The 20875-nt window shown below is 42.0% G+C and overlaps 1 protein-coding gene across 1 annotated transcript in view; it reads right to left on the reverse strand.

Annotated features, from left to right (window-relative positions):
- xylt1 (xylosyltransferase I) overlaps window positions 1–20875 on the reverse strand; it is a 77760-nt gene that overhangs the window by 5743 nt on the left and 51142 nt on the right. Inside the window, exons 5-10 of the mRNA XM_023422170.2 lie at window positions 19084–19164; window positions 17448–17664; window positions 16938–17114; window positions 13511–13776; window positions 8124–8322; window positions 1578–1911 (exon numbers count right to left, since the gene is read on the reverse strand). Coding sequence (XP_023277938.1) covers window positions 1578–1911; window positions 8124–8322; window positions 13511–13776; window positions 16938–17114; window positions 17448–17664; window positions 19084–19164 — 1274 coding nt within the window. The remainder of the gene's footprint in view (window positions 1–1577; window positions 1912–8123; window positions 8323–13510; window positions 13777–16937; window positions 17115–17447; window positions 17665–19083; window positions 19165–20875) is intronic.

Consider the following 20875-nt stretch of genomic DNA (forward strand, 5'->3'; position numbering starts at 1 on the left):
CACCCCCCCCACAGCCCTCTGAGACTCAGGTTAAAGACAAAAGCTGTAACTTTATTTGTTGTTTCTCCTCATCATTAAAACGGCTCAGGGAGATTATTAAACAGAGAAAGACGTGATTATGCTGAAGCTAGCGTCTCAACTCTCATGCGACTTTCAGAGCAAACTGGCTGCTTATGGACTAGAACAATGCAGTCCTGCCCCTTATCCATGCTGGCTGATTGATTTAATTGTGTCATTGTTTTTGGAGGGCTAAGTGCGCTGTTGTTTAACACTCTGTTTAGTATGTATGAACAGCTCACTGGGTTATTAGGGGTGACTTGATGACAAACAACCAGGGTCTGCAGAGGCCCAGAGGCTTGATTAGAAAGGGCATCACTGCAAATACAAGGGTGTGTGTGTGTGTGTGTGTGTGTGTGTGTGTGTGTGTGTGTGTGTGTGTGTGTGTGTGTGTGTGTGCGTGCGTGCGCGTGTCTGCTTGCATGCACAGACATTTTGGAACACCTAAACTGGCAATTGTTACTTCACAGTGAATGCAGTGTTTCTCTGGCTGCTCAATAGCACAATGTTGGTGTCAAACAGAAAACACAGAGAATGTAAACTGAATATAGACTTTCTCTCAGTCTGTCAAACACAACCACTGTGTGTAGTCAAGCTCTGCATTTTCATTTCCAACATCCTGTATATCAACTACTGATCTGTGACAGATAACAGGAGACAGTTGGTGTGATTCAAAACTAAAATGAGCCTGTCCATCATGAATTTATTACAAGTACTAGTGGCCATGTAGTGGCTTCCACTCTGCAGTAATGTACAACAAATACCATCCTTTTAAAGCTTAAAATGTTCATTGTGTCAGACAGGCGTGGATTGAAGTCTCGCTTTGTTCTGTGCATCATATTATGTTTTACGCTGCGAAAAATCCCCCATCTTATTAACTATTTATAAAATATTTTTTGAGTCCCTTTTCTTCTTAAAATAATGTGTGAAAAGGATCTGTTAGTCTCGTCAGATTATTTTGCCAACTTGCAGCTTGCCTCCTGTACAAGTCAACTTGTCTCATACGCTTTCTAGAAATAAATCTTTTCTTTTGAAAAGAAGACAGAATACAGGACACCACTGCTCTTAAATCAAGAAATAATGAACTTGTTATAAAAATACAAGAAATCAGTTGATGTCTATGAAGACAGACAAATTACTCCACCACAGTGGCTGATTTTTTCACTTGTTCAAAGAAAATATTATAGATTTTGTTTACTTGGTAGAATGGATGTTTTTGTGAATTGTATGAAGTGTCAGTTAAATGTAATTGAGTAATAGTCAACAAGTACCTCAAAACTGCACTTAAATACAGCGCTGGAGTAAATGAACTTGCATTGCTACACTACAACAAGCACAAAATCCAGCCTCAGAAATGAGCAGCCAACTCCTCTTTGACACAGAGTCAACAAAGAGTCAATGTTATAAACTTCACAAACACAGGAACACAATCAATAGTCATTTTGTGTTATGCTTAAAATGAAACAAAGGGCAAGTTCTTGTCATGACAACCACAGGAGCCATTTAAATCTCTTCCTCACCTTGTCGTATGGGCTGGTGTTTGTTATGGGACAGCGGGGCGATGAGGAAGTTCATCTCGGCCACAGGGCTCCAGTGGTGCAGGATGCGCACGCTCCACACTCCAGGTCGCAGAGGCTGGTTCAGCGGCGGGCGGTAGTGGGTGAACTCGGCGCTGGCGTCGATCAGAATGTCATAGGTGGCTGCGATGACGTTGGTGGGGTCGATCCACACGACTGTGACGGTGATGTTAGGCCCCTTACTCCACTTCTGCATGCCCACCGTCTCGTCCATGGGCCCCATCAAGCCGCCGAAGTTTCTGAACATACGTTCTTTGGCGTCCCACTCTGTGCCGATCTGACAGCGGAGAGGAAGAATAGGGACGAAGAGAGTGAGTGACAGAATGGGGTAAGAGCAGAGACAAGCAACAACAAAAAGTGCAAGAGATGAAGGTATATGAATCCACTCCTGCTGCTGCATGTAGTGCGCAGTGATCATAAATAAGTAACACACTGTGTTCATGCACTGCCACTTGACCATACTATTAAGATAACCAATATCTACAGAGAATTATCATGGGAAATCATCTTCAGCTTGCATTTTTCATCAAACAGCACCACACTCCAGCCCAGCGCTCCACACCACCGTTATATAACGTTATAATATGCAGAGGCCTGATTGTTTCGTCCTGCACCTTTGAGTCAATTCGTCCAGCTACTGGTATATCTTTAACAAGGATAATGAGAAGCAGGCTTAGGAAGCTGTATGACTAAAAACCCACCCATGTCCCAGTGGGGTGAAGATCAAATGCATCTCTGTTTGCCCTCTGGACACATTTCAGAGAGCGATAGAAAGAGAGGTGGAAGCCAGTGAACACGGGCATGCAGTGTGAACAAAATTTGTCCCAAACAGAAACTAGAGTGGGGAAGATTACAACCTGACATCAGTGAAAAAAAAACCCAATCAGAGGAAGATGGTGATTATGTCCGACCAGCCTTTTATCAGAAAAAAAAGGTAGGAAAACATAAAAATGAGGCGCAAGATTTCCACAAATACAGAGAAAGCTGCATTCTCTATGACAGTTTTGAGATAAATAAACTGAATATAAAAATGTAACAGATAATACCAAAGTGAAGTCTATCTTTGGTGTATTATGAGTACAGTGCTGCTGGCTGCAGAGCATGGAAGTAGCTGCCAGCCTGTAACACACTGGAGGACTGCCAGTGGAACAATGAGCCAATTTAAGATCATTACATCTTGTAAGCTTACGAAATAAAAACATTTAGTGTCCATAAGTGTGTTTGTTTGACTGAACCGAGAACTACAGGTTATGTTTCTCAACTTGTGATCTGGCAATAGAAAACTGATTCTTTCACTCTACCAAGATTTGTCAATTGGAAGAAAAAGAAAAAAACAGAAAGTAGCAGTGAGAGAGAATAAATGACCAAATCAGGAAAAGGTACATGAGTTCAATTACTCTTAATGTCGTCACTGTGGTCAAGACTGTAACTGAAGAGGTGTGATCTCTGTGTGTGTGTGTGTGTGTGTGTGTGTGTGTGTGTGTGTGTTGGATTGCAGAGACTGCAAAACTGTACGGGATGCAAAATAAGAGACATGGAGCGATCAAGATTGATGGCAGAGAGAAGGTGATAGAGAGGGAGGCAACACACACACACACACACACACACACACGCACTGACAGTGAAAGATGCCTGGGTGAGAGAAATGTGAGAGGGACGGTGGCTTTAGGAAGCGCTCATCCTTACAATGGTAGCTGATTAACACAGCCTCACCCTGCTGGACGATCAATGGCTGCCTGGAACTGACTCTGTATTACATCCTTTGAGAATTGAGATTGCGATGAACAGTATAAATAGACACAACTTGCATAAATGAGACACTCAGAGAAAGAGCGCGAGTGTCTCGGCCATCCGTAAAAGACACCTCCCTTTCATCTCAATTATTGGAATGACCTCTGCCATTTCCGCCCCTTGGACCTTGGTTCTTTTCTCTTTAAATTACTAATCAACTCTCTTGTCTGGCACCTCAGTAGCTCATTACTTTATTCAAGGCTAACTCTCTGGAACACATTACATCCCGATTGATTGGCAGCACGCTCGTTCTAAGCCCCAGAAAGAAATGAAGGGAGTATTGACGGAGGAATCTCACTGTAATCCACTGGGAGAGAGCCTGCAGACTAAAGTTAGAGAGTTGTGAGAGGGAGATTCTGACAATGTTCACATGCTGCGAGTAGGAGAGGACCCCTCCCCCGAGACTTGCTTCTGGTTCTTGCCAGTAGTTTATTCGGCAACATGCACCAACTAAGTGCAAAATAAATTATGCAATGGCGCAGCAGTCCAGTTCCGCAGTTTCAGGCCAGATGAGTCGGCAGCTTCCACAGGCTCGCCTCTCTCTGCACCAGCACACACATTAATAAGTTAATAAGGTGAACATGCTACTTGTTGACTGGCTGTCTGCCTCATAATAATAATAATAATAATAATAATAATAATAATAATAATAATAATAATAATAATAATAATAATAATAATAATTTTATTTGTAGAGCAGAGTTCATACAACATCAATAAAAGTTATAAAAATACAACGATCAGACGAGAGACAATACAATGAAATACGATACAAAAGCCCATATCTGAAATAATGAATAGTTGTGATACCAGTAAATTGCATAACAACATAAAAGCTAGGTGAGAGGCGACGACATAAATGCAGCATCATGGCTTAGTGCTTCTCTGGGAAATATTTAACAGACCAGAGTTAGCATCTTCTGAAGGGGGCGTACCTCTCCACCATATCAGATAAATATTCAGGAGCTATTCCATTAACAGTTTTATAGGCAACGAAGAGCCGACTGCATTCTCAATCTCTAGTTTTGGTTTAGAAGACGTGCGGCTGTATTTTGGATTATCTGAAGTTTGTTGTTTTCTTTGGAAGGCCTGAGAACAAGGTGATACAGTGTTGAAGTCTGCTAGAAATAAGAGCAAGAATAGGTTTCACCCTCTTGGTGGTAATATTCAAGGTATATCTGTTGGCAAACAAAGGAAGCCAAGAGTGGCAAGAAACTCTTTCTTCCAGTATGAAAGTGGGTCAAACAGGGATTAACTTCTGGCCCATTTCAGCATCAGCCTATAGCTTACGATGACCTCCACACTTAACCTGTCCCTCGGTGCTTCTACCCAATAAGCTTTGGCTTAAGACCTACACCCAATCAAGCCTTATGACCGCTCTCCGAGTCGGAGGCTTATGCCCGTCTTTTGCTTATAGCTATACTTAGAAGAACACGCGTTTGTGGAACTAATGGTGACCGGGACTCTCTCGTCTCATGACCCCCCCCCTTTTTTTTTTTCAATGACACCTCTTTTCTGTATTTTCCTGACACTCACACCGTTTACTCACACTTTCCACTCACTTGAACTACTTAATCAGATTTTCCGTTCATCTCAACCAACTACAAACAACCATCGTTAAAATTCAGCAAATTTAACCCTCACTTATACTTTGCTGTTGACCTGGCAAACACGAGAAGAAACTCGTACATCATTTCACACTTTACTTTTCTTCACATGCGCCTCATCAATCATGTCTTTTACCCATATCACTTGTTTCATCCACTTCTCAGTTTTAATAGTGAACATAAAATGCTCCAATCTCATAATCCACCTCTATTCCATTTCTTCTTTCTGACCCTGCGACCCTACAAAACTTGTCTCTACGTCACCGGCTGGCTGGCGCCGCGTCTGACACCTCCATTAAATAAGACAGGTCAATTTCATCAGGCAGTGGCGTGGACAGTCTCAGTCTGCATCTGGCCCTGCTTAAAACCACAGGGCACGAATGCTCCTCGAAGCTCTGTTCAGAGGCTTATTATAGTGGCACTTTTTGTGAGGGGTAATCAAACACAGGTGTTCATCACCATCATCAGAGGACTCCCCCGGGGCAACGGTTACACTACTAAGGGACTATGGGTAAGATGGATGGATGCTTGCTAATAAAGATACACAGTGGAGCGGTGGAAGAAGGAAGGGAGGGTGGAGAGAGTTCAAGAACATTTTGTGCTAAAAAGATTTTTAAGAAAACCATGTGGTAAAAGGTGAGAGATGTGTGATGCATCAAAACAGACTTAAATAGCCTGAGAGATGCAGCATTAAGTTTGGGAAATACATTTATTTCGTTTCTTGTCAAGAATTTGATGAGGAGGTTAATACCACTTTCATATCTGTACGATAAACATGAGGCTAGCACCAGCACCCTGTTAGCTTAGCTTAAGACTGGAAACACCAGTTTTCCAACCATTTCTGGGTTTTTGTTCTAAGCTAAGCTAACTGGCTGTTAGCGGTACCTTCATATCTACAGACTCATGAGTGGTATTTATCCTTTCAATCTAACTCTTGACAAAAAAGAAAATAACTGTATTTCACAAAAATGTCAAAGTACACAAATACAAATAAGATAACTGGTTAGCATATCTGTCAGTAGTCTACCATGTACTTAATGTGACTAACCATGCAGGATATAAAGAGGTATATTTGGAGGCAACTCTGGGCAGGTAGTTTTCTCTGATGGGGAACACCACAAAAGAAGTTCCTTGCTTTGAAATTGTATTCCAAGCAGCAACTTTCCGATGAGGCAGGAAACTGTCACATTAAACTCCACATTCAAGAAAAAATGACCAATTGTCCAGCTCTCCTGAAACTATCTTTGCTCTAGGGTCATCTCCTTTTTTTTAGGTTTATAAGAGGACATGTGGGCGTCAGGTTTCATGTTTAAAGTATCCTAATAAAATTGTCCACTGAGGCTCAGCTCAATATTTTAGGTCATAAAAATCCACTTTTTAGGCTTCGATTTTGAAGATTTGTTAAAAAATGAATCGATTACTCATAAATAAAAGGCTGGGGGAGATCATAATTGTGTAAAAATACAATGACAGTAAATTCTAAACATGTGGGAGCCTTATGAAATAGTCCCACAGGTCAGATCTGGACCCTGAGATAATATAAAGGCATTTTACTTCTTGTGCATATTTCAGTGTATAAATACAATTAACACTTAACTAAAACTTATAGTATCGAATACAACACTGCTAGTGCTGCAACAGCTTTCTGAAGATTATGATTCAACTTTTTTCAGACTACGTCAGACAAATGTTGATTCTCATTTTTGAGGTTTTGGTTTTTGGATTAGATTATATCGTCATGTGTTGCTGTTGTTGTCGCCCCCTGTATATCCTCTGCCACAATATGCTTGTGTGTATACTACACATCGTTGAAGAGCGAGGACTAAACCATCAGTCAAAGTCAGTCTCTTCTACTGTATAAGATTTATCCAACGCACCGTAATATACCTCTCAATGTCAAATCTGACTTGAGGTGAAATACTAATTTTAACTGTGCAGGCTGTAAGTGGTCCTACACTAAATCATGCTGTAAAAAGGCCTATAAAGCCAGCTGGGAGGCAGCAGTAGAAGAGTGAAAAGAAAGACATATCGGTCTTCCTTTATATCTAAAGGAGGACAGGGAACACATTGTTAAGCCAACCATATGGTTTATCTAGCAAACTCCAGCATATAGCTTTAGTATAATGGGTCATATCTGCTAAGTTGACAAAAAGCACAAAGCTACTGCGGCTACGCCGTGCCGTCTTATTTAAGCTCTTTCTGCTCTCGTTTTGAATGACAGATGGACAGACTGACTGACTGACAGCCACTGCACAGTGCCAGACAGTGAATGCTTTCTCGGGCTGAGCATCCAGATAAAAGCCACAGCTCACATCACTTCTCTGTCACTCACAGTTTCATAGGCTAGACACACAAACAGGGCTTAGCAAGAGGGAGCTGCATGGCGGCTGGGCGTCTGCATGGCTTTGACTTCACTCTGAGACTGCTGGAAAAGGTCAAGCAGGTTTAAGGTGTGTGACTGTGGTCCACAGGCACAAAAAAAGCAAACAAACATATTCACAAATTTGTTGACATTTCTGCCTCCTGCAAAGCTGTGCATGATAAACTGGAGAAAAAGGTCAATTTACATTCACTCAGTTAATTTTGTCCTTTTTAAAAAGACACTCTGTGGCTGTCACATCACAGCCGAGCGGCTGTGTCCTAAACAGGCATTGTGGTAAACAGAAACACAGATTAACATAACAAGACAATCAAGGGAAGCATTCCAGTGTGAAGGTGAGAAGACGTTCTATTAGGAAACAACAAATAAGCAGCACACGAAGCGCTCATCCCTATAAACTTAGATTAATTCAATCAATTTACATTTTACAAGGCCATTACAGGCACCAAAATGTGTGGCGATGCGGTGCTATGAGTCTTGGCAAGGTCGCCATAGCAATGAATATAAGGTCACCATGGCAATGAGCTGTATATCTCACCTCTAATTATATACTGAATAGCTGTGTTTTTCCAGTGTGGTGCTTAGGGTTTTAATGGAACTCATTTCCTGACACTGGCAACCACTGACTGATTTGTGACTCAAGCCAAACAAGTGACTTAGATGTAAATTAAAAATAAATGCTACACCACACAAGCCAATATGCTGACTCACCTCTGCGAACTGCAACCTGCTGAATGTGCTGCTGGGAGGGGTGGTTAGCTTGAAGTTCTTCTTGGGTGCAACCCAGGTCTCCATGGTCTCCAGCTTGCTGGTGGCCAGATTGGTGGCATGGTGCTTGACCAGATATCCCTGGAACTGGTCTGACTGGAAGTAGAGATGCACTGACACAGGGTGGCCCATGGGGAAGTACCTGGCAGAGCATCAAGAGAGCGGGAATCCATTAGCAAACCTGATAGCTGCTGACCGACCTGCTGTGCCGCTTTTCAGGGCCAACGGTGTAAGAGGAGAAGAAAATCTCGACTCATCTGGATACTGATTGGAGGGGATCGGCCTTGGACATGCTAATGTGACTGGATGCTAATTTATGCTCACAGTGAAGGTTAGTGGGGAGTCAATGTGCTCTGTGAGTGTGTGACAAGCTAGACAGTAATTCAATGACCTTTAACAGAGAACCAATTGATCAAAGACATGTGTTTACCATGCTGATGATTCCCATTAAGTGGTGGTTGTTTTTTTATGCTTTTGCATGACTATTACAGTAGATTGAAGATAAGTAACTTCATTCATTCATCACACTTCATTAAAGCGCAACTACCTTTGAAAACTTAAGTAAGTAAATAACAAACGTCTTCCAAACTAATTATTGCTTTACAATGTGTTGGTTGCTACAACATGTGCGCTGGTTCTGAAGTGGAAGTTAAAGAAGACACGTGACAGTCGAGACCACAGCAATCTGCGAGCTACAGAAAATTACAGAATAGTCATGGCTGTATTGGCAGCAGATTCAGATTAGTCAGAGCTCTGAACACACACACACACACACACACACACACACACACACACACACACACACACACGATCCAACTAAACACATTACAAGTCTGCATAACAAAGTTGAACTGGGTCATCTAGTCAGCTGAAGCTGAATGAAGGTCTTGCCCCTCTGATTAGTCTGTTGTTTGTTTGTGTGTCGCTTGATACGTGGCAGAGGGCCGGCCCTCGGGGCCGCCAGCCCGAGTGACTTCTGGAAAAACACAAAATGGGCCAGGGTGGGCACTGCTGGGGAACACTCCACAGCTGCTCTCCGCACACTCCTTCTCGCCCAGATTTGTCATCCTTTGTCTCTTCTGCTTCCTTAAACTGGTTTTACGTGTGCCAGGGTGCGCACACACACACACAAACACACACACACGCAAGCACACACACTTGGGCACACACACACAGATTAACACACACGCAGCATCTCTCCCTGCTCCCCTGTGCCCATGGCCTCATCAGTATTCTACTAAAGGACCAGGAGTCAACCCGTCCCAGTAAATGCTACCCTGACAAGCAGAACAGCAAATATTTACACCCACAAGGATAGCAGTGCACACTCCCTCCTCCCCTGCTCCCACTCTTCTCTTCTCCTCTCTATTCTCCCATCTACCTTTTCCTCTTTGCTCCTCTCCACTCCTCTCCTCTCCTCTTCTTTCATCGTGCTTTCTGTCCACGTCTCTCAGCTCTCACTCCTCCCTGTCCTGTCTTTCCCAAAAGAGATGTGGTGTGGATGCCAGTGTGAGAGCCAGGGAGAGGGGGCCGGGGCGTAGCCTGCACAGAAGCTCCATTCAGGCTTTTACTCCACAGTCTCTCCAGTCGAGTCACAGCGGGCTTCTAAAAGAGCCAAATCCCTCTCTGTGGCCTTTTCCTCTCTATTGCTCCAGTCCCACACTGAGGCTGACCCATCCATCTGTTGGTAGCACATCTGAATTCTACATGCATGCTAAATACGCTCACTTGTTAGTTCATTAGGAGCACCTATCTAAAACTAATGCAGCCTAACACAACTGTCCTGCAACGGTGCTGCTGAACTGTATTGCATTACACAGCGAGGTGTGTGCGCTGTTTACTACGCTCATTCATTTGAATGAGGTGGACAAAATAACAGGATCTTCTGTCAACATAACAGCACCACAGTCTGCAGCCTCCAAAATGATCAAACAGTTGAATCAACACATCTTTAACAACTGAACCTTGTGACCTTCATGAAGGAGGACTTATTGCAGGACCGTTGTATTAGACTGAATTAGCATCAGATAGGTGTTCCTATTAAATACACAAACCATATCTGTGCAGGCTTGAGACATGAGACCTGGACTTCATGTAGACATAAGTTGCCAAAAAAACAACTCATCTGCTGTGACTTACTTTAGTGTTGAAAGCAAAAAACTTAATTGGTTTTAATTACTTGGCTTCATCAGGAAAATTCCAGATCAATAAAACATAAATAAGAAAGCTCTAAGCAGGCCTTGTGCAGTCACGCCACACACAGTGTATTTAATTATTAGGCTATAAACCAGAGTGTGGCTGAATTAAGAGAAAATCACCAGGCTCATTTCAGTTTTTATTTCTTTTTTATTCAGCTCAGTCTGAACAATGTCTCACTGCAGCCGTGTGACTGTTGTAGCTCATATGCTTCATCCAGTAGAATCATACACTTGCCTTGAAACACATAGAAGATTAAAAGTCGTGCCTTTGTGTCTGTATATTACACAGAATAATGAGAAAGAGTGTTTTATTCATGGTCTCCATTCAGTAAAAGTAGAAGTAGACTACAATATTATATAACAGCGTAGCTTATGTAACACAACGTAACATCAGTTTGGGAATCTCATGTGTTACCGTTACTCTCTCAACTCACAGAACCAAGCATCCATTCTTCTGAAAAATAAACGCCTGGCAATGTTTGTTGTTTAACTATGTTTACTGCTGTCTTGATGGTATTTCAAGAATACCACAGAGTCTTCTAACAATCTGAATTAAAAAAAATTCTGTTTGTTTGGAAAAATTTGTTTTTTAGCCCGTTTCTCAGGTTACGACTCGGAAATGACATATATCCTTGCTCTTTTTCTAAAACACAACAAGTATAAAAACTCCTTATTTTTGTATGAAAATATAAAATATTAGAAGCCAGCAATTACAGGGAATGCGTTAAAAAATTTCACCTCTTATTTATTATTTTTGTGCAGCAAACAGAATATTTCTTTTTAAGTATTATGGAAATACCATCACAACAGAGATGTGAACCCTGTTTGGCTTTTCAAAGATCAACAGGTAATTAATGTTAAAAACTTATCTGTGTGACTTAAATGTGTGACTTAAATGTAATGTTAATTAGAGTGCAATCAATGATTTATCTGCCAGTTACTTTTTGGATTGCTTGATTCATCTTTATTTCTACAAAATGCCAGAAAATAGTGAAAAATGGCTGTTATGACTTCCCATAGGCCCCGGTGGTGTCTTCAAATGTCTAATTCTGACTGATCAACCGTCCAAAATCCAAAATATTCAGTTTACTCTCATGTGTGATGATGACAAACATCAATCCTCACATTTGAGAAGTAAGACACAGCAAGTATTTGATATTTGTGGTTAAAATGATTAAAACGAAAATCTGAATAGGTGCCCATAAATGGTTGCAGCTGTAATGGTAATGCAGTCACTGTGGAAATATATGTTACAGGTTAATGTAAAAAAAACAAACAAACATTCATTTAGTCCTAGAACTGAGTACCATTAAGCAATATCTGCTTTTCACATGTTATTCTGTGCTATTGATTTTTTCATAAATAAAATGCAATGAAAGCCTTTGGACTCAGCTGAGTAAAACACTATTACACCAGTTTTGAGGGGAAACACCGAAATCAATCAGACACCTCACAGACTTTATCTTGACTTGCAGTTTACATAGGAGACTTCTGACTTGACCTGAACCCAAAAGATTTAATACAACTCACATAAGGTGACACTTCTCTCTGTGTATACGTTCAAGGAAGGAACCCACACACGAACACACAGACACATCAACATTTTCGGTAGTTCTCACTTGTTTCCTTGCTTTGGGACCTTTGACCTCTCAGCCATTTAAAATTTTTACATGTAAATGTTAAAGGCTGAGTCTGCTTGTTTGGCCAGAGGAAATGCTTCTTCTCACAGGCTCATTTCCTGGCAATGACTAAGATGTGGAGACACCCACTTTCTGTCTCTCTCATGCATGCAAATACACACACACACACACACACACACACACACACACACACACACACACACACACACACACACACACACACACACATGTACGGAGCCACCTTTAACTTGGTCTGCTCTTGATCTCTCTTTTAACAGATGCAGTGAATGAGTAGAAACAGCTGTAGCGGATAGATGGTTTTGAGGTTTGACAGATGGAAAACATGCTTCCTTTCTCTGCTTGGCTTTTACCCGCAGGACTCTACAGAACACCCACAAAGCAGCAGGGAGGAATCTGCAACAGTGAGTGAAGACGCTATCAGTCACCTGAGGATTTGTGAAGATTTCCTGAGCAGAGCAATTAGAATTAGCATCCTGGATGATTACCAACAAAAACTATAGCCCATCAGAACACAGTGTGTCTTCGGATCATGTTAAAACAACTGTTTTCCCTCATGCTGTGCTCTATTTAAATTGTGTTATCTTGTCTCATGAGGGTAAAAGTCATCTTAATGTTTGTTGATGTCGTTAAGCTGAACATAAAGATCTCATCTTCTCATCTTTCTTTTTAGTAGTGTAGGTGTTGTGTTTGTCTGCTTTATCTTTAGTTTTCCGAGGTAAACTGTTTTTTATGAGATGTGTGGAGCTTTCTGTCACACAAATTAGCCATTTACACCTCTGCCTTCTGTTTGGAATCAGCATTTTTAATTTGTCCATTTGTTTTTTTTTTTGTGTCCACTTTGTGTTTGGGCTTCATCACTGTGTGAATAAACTGAAGGAAAGTTAAACTAAAAATGCTCCTGCACCAGATGCTGCAAAAGTCCTCACTGAAGTCCATCAAGATGAAATGTTCCATTTGGCCATTAAATATGAAAGCACAGAGTGGTTTAACCCTTTTCATTTTAACCACATATGTTAACAGCACTCTGGAATTCATACATGTCCACCAATACTAATACACTGGCTGGAAGGGACAATGACCTACATAGCCTCATTAGCTCAGGGATAAACTGACAGAGTAAAAGATCGTATTACAAAATGAATAGCATTACCCAGAGTTCTCAGCTGCTGATTGGAACTATTCACTGTTGTCCTATTTCCATGACATGCGATCCCAGACCGAGACAACAGAGAAACAAAAAGGTTTTTATACATGTTGTGGTTTCTCATGCTAACATGGGTGTGGGCGGCTTTTGAGGGCATAATTGAACTGCAGTGCACCTGTGGATGTGGGTGCAGATGCGCGATGATGCTGTGATGATGATGATGGGGTGTGTGTGTGTGTGTGTGTGTATGTATGTGTAGATGCAGAACAGAACATAAACAGAAGATGTATTTGCATAGGTGAATCTGCGTGTGTTCACAAAACAAACCTGCAGCTGTGATCCTTCGGGTTTCCCTGCAGTGAGGCGGCCGCCCTGGCCAGGCCCAGGCGTGTGAAGGAATGGTAGTACGTGAGCTGCGTGTCTGACAGGCTGGCCACGCCATCTGGCTCGTCGTACACGTTCTCCCAGTAGGAGTTCAGCGCTGGTGTTCCTTGGGGAAATGATCCAAACAGGTAGGTGTCCAGCTGGTTCACTATCTCCTGGTTCACGCTGGCTTCAAACTTCCTGGCAAAGAAGGTGGGCCGCACTGTTTGCTGCAGAGGGAACGGGAGGGGGGGGCCAGAACAGCAAAGCAGGGAGGGATGAGATAAAGAGAAGAAAAAAGGCGAAGATTAAGCCATGGTGGTGCGCCAGGATGGCAGGGGAACAAATGTGATGTGTGAGATGTGTGTGGAAGTGACGTGTGGGCAGAAGAAAGAAAGTGAAGATAGGAGGAAGAGTAGAGGAGGTAGAAGGTTGCAGAGAGGAAAGAGGTAAATCTTTTTCTCTATGGTGTAGTGAGTTAATTATTATACACTCTCTCTTCACGCTCACTCATTCTTTTAGTTGTAGAACAAACAGTCTATATGTGCTCGGCCTATGTCAGGGGTTTCCCGCCCTGGGAGTCAGGACGCCCACAAGGAGTCACAAGATAAATCTGAGGTGTCGTGAGGTGATTAAAAGACTCCTGTAACACTGTTGGACTCAAGATGGACAGTTTAAAAAAAACATGGCAACAGAACCAGAATCATATTTTTCATTTTAACGCATTCTTCTTCCTTGTCAAAACCTGGCGCCTACATTACCCACAATGCAAGACCATCAACATTTCTGTTGGAGGACTGGAGGTGTGTTTTGGTGCTACAATCAGCGAGATACTTTATTTTTAGCTTTCCTTTTCAGACTTTAATATTTGCATGCTTCTTCAGGGTTCTAAAAGATATTCTAAATAAAACAAGACAAAAAAAAAAGATCCTACATGGTTGATATTGCCTTGTTTTAATGTTTCAAGCCTTAAAGCCCAACAGGTTTGGAAACCACTGCACTTTGTGTCCTCATAAGTCAATTAAACAGTATTCTAGTGAGTCAACACAATGCACTCCCTATAATATTTGAATTAACAAGGAAACTACCCATCTTAAATACCCTGTCTTATGGGAGGGGGGGTGACTTCATACACAGGGCAGATCTAGGAGAAATTTGGGAAGAAAACAAATGATGTAGTGGGCGAGGTCTTTAAAACCTAATGGCATAACAATAAAGTTATTGATGAAGGGATTGTGGGTGCTTCACTGGGGCTGCCAGTCACTCTGAGCGTCTGTGTCAGCTCGATCGCAGGAATTACGGTCACTGTTAGTGGCCAAAGGTGCTTGACGAAGAAAAGGTAAGAAGATGCCTTACACCGGCAGCTGTATAATTTCTCAGACTTGTCCGTTTCTGTATTTTTCCATCCATTCATCATCCCTTCCCTCAACAGTTTATTTTTTTATACATGTCACTCTGACTTGCTTCCTCCGCTCCACCCATCTCTTTCTCACCCTCTCTGTCCCTGCCACACTGTTACTCGTGTGGTTGATGGTGCATCATGAAATCTGCCGCCTCCACAGCTTGGCTTCCACACAAAGACATATTTTCAGTCCCAGTCACCAAACTATTTACTGATAGTTACCTAGCACCGAACACCTCGGTGTTACCTGCTAAAAAAAAAAAAAAAAAAAAAAAAAAAAAAAAAAAAAAAAAGGAGACCTAACGAAGGTTTCTGAGACTTCACAGTTTTCTCAGGCGGGAGTGGCAACTGTGGGATGTTGCTGCTGCTTCACACGGCACCGGATGATGCATTAATCCTCTGTGATTGGCCAGAGATATCAAATGAAACATGAAGGAAGGTTTTTTTTTTTTTTTTTGGTGTATCTACACGTTCCCAGATCTTGTGCGTTCTGACATATCCTCTGTGCAGTCATCTGAAAGCGCCAACCTGTCACAGCCTGTCTTTCCAACAGACTTACCAAATGCACCTCATTCTGAAACACATTACTAAACAATGATGCTATAAGACAAAAGGCACAGCACCACTCTCCCTCTCCAGAATTCCCCCTCCCCTGGTGAGTGCACTTCAAAATCACGATGTGGGAAACTCAACAGTTGTACCTTGAATTATTCCTCTCATCTGCAAACCAAATTCAAGCCTACTTTAACTGTCTGTATCTTTCCTTCTGCTGAGGTTCAAAGGGAAACTTGGATCGTGTGCTCAATGGGATATTAAGTCCTATTAATACCAGGGGCCTGGCTGGCTTCTGGAAAGGCTGCTTTGTTCCCAGGGTTGGACCTCACTGATACCAGGGTGCCAACCAGACCCCGCAGCGGTGCCAAGGACCTGTGGTAATGTGTTGGCACTGAATTGCCAGAGACTGAGGCGAGACAGACGGCAGTCAGGTCTGGCGAGTGGGGGGAACTGAGGTCAGTGCCACGGCTCTGACTGTTATGTGAAGGACAGGAGAGATGAAGTGAGTCACAGCGTTTAAAGGATAGTTAACTGTAGCAGAGTGTTTTCACTTTGTACTGCAGCTTTTACTTTGTAGGAGCACATTACAAGTCAAACTGTGACACTGACTTTCTCTGGGGTCCCACAGTCACCGCCACTCATTCACTTTCATTTTGAAAAGCTAACTAACCCTCTCCTCCTCCTCATACCCAATGCAGAGAGGATCTAATTACTATTAATTTTTTCCCCTCTCTGGGTCATACTAATAAAGACGTCATTTTGCACATATTGATTGTGAAAGCTGTGGGAACAGGGTGGATGCGGAGGGTGAGAGGACAGACCTTGAGGGCAGAGAATTTAGAGATTGACTACAGTTGATTTCCCACGACATACTGCGGTGTGTGCGCTGAAAACATCCACCAGTGTGAAGTTTTCTTTTTATTTTCATTTTAGATTAATCACATGTCTCTGATTGACCTCTGCTTGAAGTTAGCACCTTTTACAGTAAGGGTAAGAGTAAAGTAAGAGTTTCTAGCTTCCTAAATGGCTGTGACACAGAGACAGAGGAGAGACGATGTTTTACAACGACTGCACATCTGTAGCAACATGTGTCATTCAGAACAGGGTAGTTTTGACTCACCAGTTGCAGATGCTGCTTTATTGTTATCTCCAAATGCACTTTTTACTGTATAGTTTGTTGAAATTGTGAAAGAAGCACTCGGATTCTTTACTTAAGTAAAAGTGTTTTGATATCATAAAGCTAAATGAGTGTGTTGACATGGGCAACACAATACTTACATCTCATGGGTTATATCTTATAGGAACAAATATATGTCAGTGTTTTTACATAATGTTCATATCGAATTCTCCTTTCAGTTTCTGTCCACTCGTCACTGGTTGGGATTACAAGCAGGAAGTGAATTTCTCTACAGCAGTGCCATGTGTTTTCATTACCTGGAAGCGGTGGAAGTCTGCAGGCTTGAAATCATTAGGGGAGCATCCGCACCAGTCCACGATGTGCTTGTACTGGCACTTACAGCCCAGTTTACGATTCCAGTTAGTAATGCGCAGGTTGTTATCCACCATGCTCTCACAGTGTGCGCTGTTCTCCAGCACTGTGTGGAAGAACGACTGGGGAGCGAGAAACAGAGACAGAGAAACGAAATTAGAAAATTGTATTCCTTTTTTTTTTTTTTTTTTACACCATTCAGCTTACTGAAAGAAATAGACTAAGCAGCAGAGAGTTTCACAGTAGCTCATGATAAACATCCAATTTCCAAGTGAGCCTTTACACTTTCCCTTCACTTTATGATTTTATGTCCAACTTCTTTTTCTTCCCCTGCACATCAAACACAGCCATCAGAAGAGAACAGAGAGTTCTGCTTCTAAAAACCACGCTGTGTTAGAACAAAGCGCTCACTTGTCAGTCAGAGGTTAAGAAACACTTGTCTGTGCGCGTGTTACCTCGGCAGGCAGCAGAGTGTAGGCGTAGAAGCGCTTCATGTTGGTGACCAGATTGTCCTTGGAGTTGATGACATATTCCACAAACATGCGGTTGAGAAGGAACCAGTCAGACCCTCCGTCCACTGAGATGCCCTCTGGGATTTTCCGATCGCCCAGCCTCCACATGTGGGTGTCGCACTCGTAGAAGAGACGGTCTAGACCCTGCTTTCGGATAAACCTGATAAACACACAGAAAGGTGCGGTTACACCCTTGTCTGCGGACTAAATATACAAACAGTCAGGGCTGGTCATTTGAGTGAATTTATTTATAGATACCAAAATCCAGGTGAAAGTCAGTCTTTCAAAAAAATACCCTCTACATAAAAAAACAAACCCTCTGTTGTTCTTGTTTTCATACTCTTGTGCAATATCAGCGGCTTTTGCATTTTCTCCCTTTTTTTCCCCTCGTTACTTTCCAACAGTGGAAGATTTTTCGGAGACGAGCTTGTCACAAAAGGACTGTGTTTACTGTAAACTTCAGTCAACATCATCCTCATGCAAGAGGAAACAACTTTTGGTTGCCTCTAACTAAATCGAGGTGAATGTCTGCATTTCAATCTGGATCTGCTCTGGGTGTGTTTTGGTGAATATTGGTAAAGACTGAAAGGGTTGAGCTAAGAAAAAAAGAGAACAGACTGAATATATGCTCAGGTGGACGCAGAGCCTCAGCTGCTACACCGGTTAAAACTAGTATTGCAATAGCTGTATATCCAAATATGATTTCCCTCTTGCATTATTGCAAAATGCGTCTCCTATCCTTGGCCTTAAATGACTTGACATGTTGTTCGCACTTGTCTCTACACACTATCATCAACAGCAAGAGAAGTGACACCCTGCATACATAATGGATGGTGTTACTCCTGTGAGTGTATCGAGTGTTAGATAGAGGGAGTCAAATTCAGGGCAAACAGGTCAAATTGTTCCCTCTGTTCTGTGAACGGTGACAAACACCGCTGACGTAATGACCTTGTGGCTCACCGGCACACGACGCACGCATACGCAGATGACATTTTGGAAATGCGCTCGTGCATTTTTCAAGCATTTTAGTTTGTTTTAGCCGACTAAACCTATGCACATACTGGTGGATTACCGAGATCATTGCTGTTGTGAATACAGAATTAAATCAGGCACAAAACCCATTCCATCAAACAGCACCGAATAAAATACTGTGACTGCAAACACAAAAAGGTACTGCTGAGTCACGCTGACTCATGCATCCATGCTGGGTGTTTTTTTAAATATTTATTTTTCTCATGTGTTTTTTGGGGTATTTTTGCCCACAGTGTCGGGTGGTGACTGGTTTGCCGCCGGGGCGTGATGGGGCAGAGAGCAGAGTGGGCGGCGGCAGGGACGGGCGTCCTGGCATCGACCTCGCTAACTCAACCCACCAAGAAGGTTAATTAATGAAGCCACAGATGGAAGCTAATTGTATTATGATTCAGTGACCACGCTGTGCTGGCAGGAGTGTGTGTGTGTGTGTGTGTGTGTGTGTGTGTGCGAATAAGAAAGAGAAACAGAAAGCTAACCAGAGAGAGTGAGAGAGAGGGTGTGGTGTTGTGAGGAGATTAAAATTAAGTTTAAAAAATTTGCATCTCACCTGGCGTTGTCCCTGCCATGGGACTTGATGAAGTTCATGTCTCTGTATTTGGACAGGAAGGCCACCAGCTGGTTATTGGTCCTGGAATGAGAGAGAATGACTTAATTTTGACAGGAAAACAAATGGTCAGGCCTAGCTAGAAGTGGAGCATTGATTTTGCACATGCTACAGGAGACAATGTGAGTTTTGCAGCTAAATTATGCAAATGAATTCATCTGTTACTTATTGCTGTGGAAAAGCTCCTTAAACCTGCAATAATACGGCCGACTCGCATGTTAAAGAAATAAACATGTTCACAGCATGGTGCAAACATTTGAGATGATTTGGAACTAACTTTTTTTATAATTTCTCTTCCTCGTCCGCCTCCTCCTGATCTAATAAAACAGGTAAGGGAGGGATGATTTCCTACAGTTCTGTATCTCAGTATGCTGTATCTAAAAAATACAATCTTTGGTTACTCTGAAAGACACAGAAACCATTTTACATGCTTTTATGTCTTCTCGCCTTGATTATTGACACAGCCTTTTTACTTGTCTTGGCCAAAGATTTATTGATTGATTCCAGACTGTGTAGAATCAGCTGCCAGGCTTTTAACCAGAACCAAGTGACATGACCACATGGATCCTGTTTTCGCTTCCTTATACTGGCAGCCAGTAACGATTTAGAATTGATTTTTAAGATTTTACTGATCACTTTAAAGTCTCTTCTTCTTCTTCTTCTTTCTCCCAGTTACATTTATGACCTTTTAGCACCATATGAGCCAGTGTGGCCTTTGAGGTCCTCAGGGAAAGGTCTTTTATCTATTCTAGGGGCCTGGCTGAAAACTAAAGAGGACAGAGCGTTTTCATTCAGGAGCCCGAGGCTCTGGAATGACCTGCCTGAGGAGATCAGGCTGTCGGAGTCACTGAGGTCTCTTAAATCCATTCTAAAAACTTTTATTGGAGAGCCTTTCCTTATTTTATTTTATTTTTTGCTTTATTTGCGTTTTTTATTCAGTTTTAATCCCCTTTTTATGACTTTGGCCTTACATCACTAAGTGTGGTTGTTTCTTTTTTTCTTTTATCTTATGATTTTGGTTTTATTTTTAACCTTGGTTTGATAGACAGTGTGTGCAGCACTTGGACATCCCAAGGGATAAAAAGAAGTGTGACGTAATTAGTCATTTATACAACTTTGAGAAAAATACAATCTCCCCAGACATCTTTTTTTTTTTAGATACCTCCAGATTTGATTTTCCATAACAAGCAAAATCACTTTCAACATTAGTGCTACAACATCAGCAGTAGAGCAGTTACCTCTCCTAGGTCCAACAAAAAAAAAAAATCCATAACTCGTTTTTTATAATGTTTGTCTATAAAGCCAAGCTGATGTGTCGAATGTGCAGGATGTTGCACAGACATCCTGCACAAATGAACTCGGTGTAAACATTGATTAGGAGAAATGGGATGTGATATGGGACCATACAACGAAGACGTCAGTGTGTAACCATACTAGACTGTTGCAGTTTGAAATCCTTCACCACTTCAAATCTCTCCCAACTAAAGATTAGAAATGAGGCCTCTGCTTTTATCTAACATGTCAAATCTCAGTAGGCAGCTACACTCATTGTATCTGGTCAGAATGGATATTTTGCAAGATATGGAAAAAAAAAATATTTGGTGTAATGTGTCTTTATGTCATGAACAAAATGACAAACCTCCCACTAAAGCAAGTTTTCAAACATTAATTGTGGAGAGTTTTACTCTTGAGTACTTGACCTGTCTGCTTCACAACATACAGCGAGCGGATGGAG

This window comes from Seriola lalandi, unplaced genomic scaffold, assembly GCF_002814215.2.
Source record: "Seriola lalandi dorsalis isolate HSWRI2012SDOR001 ecotype SW California unplaced genomic scaffold, Sedor1 jcf7180002054678, whole genome shotgun sequence".
Lineage (NCBI taxonomy): Eukaryota > Metazoa > Chordata > Actinopteri > Carangiformes > Carangidae > Seriola > Seriola lalandi.